This window comes from Eucalyptus grandis, chromosome 3, assembly GCF_016545825.1.
Source record: "Eucalyptus grandis isolate ANBG69807.140 chromosome 3, ASM1654582v1, whole genome shotgun sequence".
Classification (NCBI taxonomy): domain Eukaryota; kingdom Viridiplantae; phylum Streptophyta; class Magnoliopsida; order Myrtales; family Myrtaceae; genus Eucalyptus; species Eucalyptus grandis.
In genome coordinates, this window is record NC_052614.1 from 58,207,091 (window position 1) to 58,215,083 (window position 7,993).

Genomic DNA, 7,993 nt, shown 5'->3' on the forward strand with positions numbered 1-7,993 from the left:
TTGACAACTTATCTTGGATCAAAGAAACCAGTTTCGACTGAACATTGTTCCGCTGTGAATCAAAACCAGTGATCGAGCATTTCTCCATCAAAGTATGCTCGCGCGGTGTCTCGACCGTACGACCTTTTACCCTCGGCTCAAACCCTAACGTGTTTCTCGCCTTACTAAAGATCTCGGTAAAGAGATACATGGCGTGACTGAGGACAAGTCGCATCCTTTGACCTAATGGAGAACGTCCTTGCATGAAAAAATGGATAACCATGGCCGCCATGCGTGGTCAGAGAGAGGTTGCCCTTCTTCGGCCATCGCCGGATCATTTGACGCTCCTACATCGAGTTCAGAATGCAACTCGCATGTGTTCAATGCGGCGCTTCTGATGGCGACGTGCATGTGATCACGAGCTTTCCCTCACTGCAGGCTCTCAGTTCCATGTCTGGTCCTTCATTCGCGCACCAAAAGACAAAAGGGAGCGGGGCAAGCAAATGTACTTGCAAATATTCCTTTATGAAACCTTATCGGAAACGAAGGTACACGATATGCACTTACAGACTAGTTCACTGCGTTAACTATAAAACCCTAGATTAACCCTGCTATGTCGATCCGCTTCTTTATTGTCATCCTGTAATGATCGACACAAGGGCAAAAATCTGATTTATTTATATATATAAAAAGACAGTACAAGATGAGTTTCCTCCGGCAACTAATAAAAATTTTGCCGAACGAAAAAGGTTTTCAGAAGTTCCAGAGTTGGTGACAATAGAAACCATTGCCACCACCATTTTCGTCGTCTGCATTATACGTCGTCGATGATGCTTCTGGCGGAGGCTCCAGCTGAGAGCCACCCACATAATCCAGTCCGTCATAAAGCCCGAATCCGGAGCCATCGCAGTCAACGTCCAGTGCATTCAAGAACGACCAGTCCATGCTGCTGCCCCCACCGTCGTTGCCATTCCCATTGTCGCCTCCTTCTCGAGCCGCCATTGACGATGCGCCGTGCCCGTGCCCGTGCCCGTCGTCGTTCCTTCTGCTCCGCCCTGAGCCCTCGGGCCCCTGGTTGGCGAACCGGGCAGCGACAGCCCGGATCTCCTGGGGAGTGAGGCCTTGGGCGCCTGCGATGTCGGGCGGGCTGTCGGGGAAGTTGAACTGCGCTTGCCGGCCCCGGAGGCAGTAGAGCGCCGCATCAAAGGCCCTCGCCGCCTTCTCGGGGGAGTCGTATGACCCGAGCCATATCCGCTCCCGGCTGTTCGGGAGCCGGATCTCCGACACCCACTTCCCCCACTTCCGCAGCCTCACCCCCTTGTACCGGGAGCTGCCGCCATCTGCCGGCCCCCCTGAGAATCCGGCACCCTCATCCATCGCCCAGAAAACGAGAGGCACCTCGAGCGATGGAATGGATTCCTCGATCTCTCCCAGGACGAAAGCGCAGAGAAAATCGGATGATTGGCGGCTGCCGGGGAGGGGGTTTATATAGTTGACCATGGGGAGCGTGCGCGGTTTGCTAAAACGTGTTGATTGGTCTTCGGTGGCTCGGGAGGGGGTTGGGAGGGGATGACACGTGGACCGGTAGGGAGCATGCTGACATGGCGAAACGCGGTAGGGCCGGTACGAGCACGTTGGAATTCCTCCGGGATGGGGAGAGTTTTTAATGTTCCCTCGTGCTCGGCGTTGGCGAACCACAATGGCCTGCGGAGCTACTCCCCCAGCCTCTCTCCCAGCGCGTGGAGTGCCTCCCCGGTTTCACTAATGCGTTTTTGGCCCTCTTTATATATTGTAGATAGTGAACTTTCAAGTAAGTACTCGTTCACCTTCCAATTTCGAACTTCCATTCTGAGTTATTTCTTCACCTTTTTTTTTTTTTTTATCAATAGCATATGCAATGCACGTGACTTTGCTCAGCGGAAGTACAGGTTTGATCTTATTTTTTCGAGGAAATTCTTTTCTTTTACCCTTAAGAAATGAAAAATATAAAAAAAACGGGAGAGAACTAAATTAACTGAAATTCTTAATAGTAAGCGGTGAAATTTTGATAAAATTTGGTAAGCGTAGCACTTTAATAAAACTAAATAGAATATTTGATTGAAAAAAAAAACCCAAATTAAATAAACAAAGGAAAAGATCTCTTTGACAAAAAAGGTCAAAAGACAAAAGTTGGTTGTTCCTTATGTATATCTAAAGGGGTTAGTTGATGTTACAAACGATTAGTAAATAAATTTAGAAAAAAAAAATGAAAGTAAACCATGTCCTTGACTCTTAAAAGGAAATAATAACTAGTGTGACGTTTTTATTGATCAATAATAATCACTTAAAAATGCATATCGAGTATTCAATTATTTGTAATTTTACTTCTTTTTCAAAATGATCGATCATTTCTTTTCTCAAGTATTTCTCATGTAAACTCTTGTTATTTGAGTGCTCTTTTTGTGCATTACTCACGCTCGAGTCACGTGTCCCAATTCTTCTAATCGCAATTTGTTATAAAAATTAAAAAGAATTTAGAAAAGGGGAAAAGGAATACGTTAACTACAATCGTACATGATAGGGAAAATAATCATGGAAAGTAATATGAAACAATGAAAATCTTGTTGAAATTCGACGGATAGAGCCACTTTTAATAAAACATGATTAGGGGGTGGATTATGGCAAAGCGAAGGCGCGTGTGGACCGGGGAGAGCAGACCGGTCGACTCAAAATGAGTACAAGGAAGGCGGCGCGACGTTCGAAAAATGACACGGTGGGATCTTATCATATCGCATTCCGAATCCCCCCCGTGCATCATACATCGCTTGGACTTTTTCGGCCAATCACGTTATCTTTTCCACAGTCCAAAATGTGCCGTGAACATGGTCATGCTAATAGAGGTAAAAAGGAAGAGAGAAAATGTAAACTGTTTTTATTATTATTATTATTTTACCCTTTTGGATGTGAGAGAAGTTTGAATTCAAAACGTCTTCTTTTGGAAGTGGAAAAATTATTTTGCGGCATTCATGATCTAGGAAAAATGAAAGCGGTTTTTTGATTTCTATTGATATGACGGTGCTTCGCCTCTTGAGTTAGTTCGAATTTATCATTATTCTTTTTCTTGTGCTTTATCTCATGTGGGGGAGAGTTGATGTATAGGCACAAAACTTTGAAATTTGGTGATATATCGATTGTTTGCACATGTTTCTACCTAACAAAAATGAAAGGCTATCGAGTCAAATGACAAAATTATTATCTAGAAAAAGAGAAGGCATGTACTGAAAATTTCAGCCAAATGATGAAAGTATTATCAATAAGTACCACGTTTGATAGCTTCTTCTTCCGAATGGAGCCATACCATACACACATTGGCAAGTCCACGGGCGCGCATTATCTATAGGGATCAATTGTGCAGAAAATTCACATCCCGAAAAATCGTACTTTCGAGCACTCGACTCGACCGTAGCCGATGAAAAAGCCAATAGGTAAAATTCACTTTTAGTCGCCTGCCACCTCGTGAACGAACCCATGTCCAATACCCCACGGATGAGAATGTTCGAACTCGGAATTAGCACTAAAGAAACTCGCACTATCAACCTCCGAATCTAGTTAGAAGAAGCATGGACATAGACAATTAAATTATACGAGCCAGACTTCTGCATAAATTAATTTCGGAACTGTCAAACGCGACCAACTTTACGGAATATGATATTGCATACCATCACTTTTCCATGGCTGCTCGAAGTCATAAAAAATATAAGACTTGCTTACCTGCCTTTTGCTTTTCCTTTTCCTCCAATTGCTCATGTCTCTGTCTCTCTCTCTGCTTCATAAAATGCCAAAGCGAACCGCCCCACGCAGCATTTCCTCTGCGTCATACGTGACGACATGAGTTTTACGTTGACTCGCCGAATAGGGTCCCTCGAGGATCCACGAAACATCATGATTGATCCAACATGGAATAAAGATCGGCAAACTTTGAAGGAGCGACGCGTTGAGATCGATACCAATAATGACTGGGTTGAGGATTTGACCACGACGCTTTGGTTCATTTCCCTTTTCCCTTGCCGAGTAAACATAAATATTCTTCACGACTCCTCGAGCTCTCGACTAATTTACATGAAAAACGCTTATATAACTGTTCTTTATTTTATTGTGAAAATAATAATCTGTTCTGAGTAACAAAAAGGTAAATAACAAATAATTAAAAATTATTGTGGGTCCATTACTTTGAGAATTCGTAGTTCACAATATACAGTAGCCCAAAAACAGTTATGCTAACCATGCTTTTGTATTGGAATTTTGCAACGTGGTGCGAGCACGCTCGTTGTGTTCTTTTTTTTTTTTTTTCTGTCTTCGCTCTAGAGACGAAACTCTGAGCCAACATTTTCTACACAAGATTATAATGTGATTCAAGGTCTTTATTTCAATTTGGCGATGCTTTGGCTCACAGTCGATAGCTAATGCGTGTGCACGTCGCGGGCGCTTTGACATGGTGCTGAACCTGCTGAACGTTCAAAAGGGTGTCCAGGGCAAAGGTTAAATTATTCGCAACAACTTGTTTTTGACCTAACCAGCAGCAGAATCGTCAAATCTAAAGAATTGACCTGCCTTTGAGTCGTTTTAAAATAGTGGACTTTGCTTTTACCATTATCGATTCGGACTCGAGCGGGTTGACCTCGGTGTCTTCTGATCCCCATCTTCACGTCACACACGGCTAACCAAAAATAGTCAGAGCGGGACTGGATCGACTGTGGAATCTGCGCTTTGCTCGGAGGAGGAGAAGAAGAAGAAGAAAAAGTGGTTACTCAAAAGACCTGCTTTCTGCTTTAGAGACCTTCCTGACATCGGGGCGGATTGCGTTGCGACCCGTGACATGCACACGGACGGCACGATGAACTCGCGTCTGTCGAGGGTGGATCGGACGCGTTACTCAACTTGGACTCGTAACTCCACCACGCTCAGAAGGTGGCGACTTCAGCTTGGCTTTGTGGGAATGGCGCATGGACTGCACTGCTGACACGTAACGTTGGACTGCTTGCTCGCTCGCTGTGGATGATTTGGGTGCATTTGATAACGCTTCTATTCCTGGGGACAATTTTTTATCGAAATAATTATATTTTATTTTGTTCTCGAGAATAATTTTTAAATATTTTAAACCGTTTGGTAATGTCCAAAATTTCAATTCTCGAAATAGAATTGCGTTTGGTACCGTGTTCAAAATTTCTACTCCAAATAATTTTCTTTTAATTTTAAAATAATTTTATTACTTTTTCTTGTTTTTTTTTTTCTTTTTTCCTTTCTTTCTCCTATTCTTCTTCTTTAAGTGGCCGACGACCTCACTAGAGCGTCGCCGACCCTCGTTGGCCAAGCCTCGCCGGTGGTTAGGCGAGCTCGCAAGACCAATTGCCGGCGACCAGCAACTGTGGGTGGCGAACGGTAACCGCGGCGATGGTGGTAGATGAAGAAGAAGAAAAGGGAAGAAGACCAAGAAAAAGAAACTAAAAAGAGAAAATATAGACTTGATTCTAGATTTGTTCCCGACAATAAGAATTAATTTTTTTATTCTTGATTTTATTCTAAATTTACTTTCAGAAACAAAAAAATAGAAATTTATTACCATGAACAAATTTTTTAACAAATATGATTTTATTTTAAAACTATTTCCGAAAATAGAATAATATAAATTTTTACTATTTGGCCGGTTATCAAACGGACGTCAATGTTTCGGCATTCTATCGTTCGGGTACTGTAGTGTTCAGTTGACCTGCGACCAGACATGATGGATCCAGCCCACGACAATGGGATCATCATCATAGTCAAAGTACGGACCTCCGCGTGGGGCTGTGTAAAAAGTTTGAGATATGATTGGCCGAGCATGCAAGACTCTTTTTTTCTTTTTTGTGATTAAAAATGTCGACTCCAGATAATAATGGTGTAGTAATGATAGACCAGCAAGAGAATTGTACCTTAAGATAAATGATTGCGTAATAATCTTTCATTTATTATAATAATAATAGTATATTCTGAACTATAAAAATTAAATAATAAATAATTATAAATTATTATGAGACTTATTTTTTCAAGAATTTATTAATCATAATAAATGGTTATTCTTACTGTACTCAAAGATTATTATACTAGCACAATCCGTATCTTAAATGCAAGGGAAGTAAGTGTAAAGAACAAATATGAGGCAAGAGAAGAAACGAAAATTTCCTAAACAACAGTGTATCCACTCTCTCTCTCTCTCATGGATAAAAGTTTGCTAGGTCATCAATCCAAAGGACCGTCACATCATTGATCCCTTTGTTTGGCAATGATTGATACCCACGACTATTGGATCAACTCAATCTCTACCATTGGATTAATGTGACAAGAGTCGACATCCACCATTGTTAGATCAAGTCGATCTTTACCATCGGATCAATTAGACAATCGTTACTTCACATAGTCAATCAATGGTTGTAAATAGAGAGACTCTAGGGGAGCCCTTCCCCTCACTTGGATCATCCATCGAGCAATATAGTATTCTCAAGAGTTTCTCTCTCTACTTTATCTCTCTAAGAAATCCCTTCCTTGAGTGAGAGAGAAAGAGTAAGAGCAAGGCTTACTGAGGCCAAGCAAAGTGATTTGAGATTTAAGTGCTGCACAAATCGTGATCAAAAGAATCGCCCCATGACACTTCTGCGTCACATAAGGGTGATACAATCTCTTACGCATTGAGGGGATATAATTGGAAAAAGCGGGGGTTTGCAAAAGCGAAGCCCTTTGGACAATGAAATTGTGTAATGAATGTACTAATGTTAATGATGTAGTGTGACAAGTTTTTAATGCTTCAAATTTCACCTAAAGTGCAACGCATTCGAGTGGTGAAGAGGAGAAAAATCTAGAAGAAATGCGTATAAATAAACCACATAACTTATTGGAATAAAAAAAATCTCACCACTTAAATTTTCCTTTTGGAGAGCTTTGTCCAAGTCGGTTGGAACTCCTGGACTTGGATTTTCGGGTTCATGTTATATATCGATTAAGATTTTGTTAACGAGTGAAAAACAAAGCTGGTAAGAGCTCTCACGTACAATGAATCTATAATTTGATGAAATCATAGATATACCTAAAAAGAAAGAGAAAATCGCTATTATACGTATTTGAGACTTGTTTGTTCAAATCTTAAGGGCTCCTCGAGATGTGTCGGTTACTAAAACTCTATTTGTGAAGGGTCATATATTTCTCAGTCCATAATTCTGATTGGCGGATCATAAGCATGAGCGTTGCCCGCATTTAGTATCAGCTAGATTTGCATATGGGTTATGTTCATAAATTATGACCCACTAATCCAATGTATAATGAAGATAATAAATTGGGCGGAGAAAATATTTAATTTCCGTTGGATGGATTAAAATTTTGCCCATTTGGAGAAGTAAAATCTTTAGAAATGGGCCATGTGAAGGGCCTGGCCTCTTTGCGAGCAACCTGGGAGGAAGATGGAACGAGGACGACTAATGATATAATTTGACAAATGCCCAAGAATCTAAACACATTATATGAATTTTCCTTAAAACAAGCTTTAACACGGTACTCGAATTTCAATTTATTTGTCAGGTAATATATAATTATAAAGCCGGAGCTGAGAGGGTGCTCCCCACTTCTCTTATGTAAATCTGCTCCGATGCACAAATTTTCATGCATACCTATTATACGAACAACACACGATTTAATGTCTCCAGTGAACTCATTACGTAAATTACTTTCTCACTATAGGTTGGAATCAATGAATATTTCACTTTGGCTCTATTCGTTTCCTAAAAAATGAGTGATTTGGATAATATTTTCTTTTAAATAATCGCTTATATTACTTACGAAAATAAATAAATGAAAAATATTTTCATCATCCACAAAAACATTTAAACGTAAACTGCTATTGATAATGAAAATATTTTCAATTCGCTAATTCCAAACGACACGGACAATTATTTTTTGGAAAGATATTTTTCAAATCACTAATTTCTCACTAAACAAATGGTGATATAGG

The 7,993-nt window shown here is 40.8% G+C and overlaps 1 protein-coding gene across 1 annotated transcript; it reads right to left on the reverse strand.

The window, feature by feature from the left end:
* Positions 1-567: 567 nt before the first annotated feature.
* On the reverse strand, positions 568-1,417 carry LOC104440056 (ethylene-responsive transcription factor ERF017). Its single transcript, XM_010053042.3, has one exon. The coding sequence runs from the start codon at positions 1,354-1,356 to the stop codon at positions 733-735; it is 624 nt and encodes a 207-aa protein (XP_010051344.2). The 5' UTR covers positions 1,357-1,417; the 3' UTR covers positions 568-732.
* Positions 1,418-7,993: the final 6,576 nt, after the last annotated feature.

What these genes read in the sequence shown, in the direction of transcription:
- LOC104440056 (XM_010053042.3), bottom strand. Translation starts at nt 1,356, where the DNA reads ATGGATGAGGGTGCCGGATTCTCAGGGGGGCCGGCAGATGGCGGCAGC.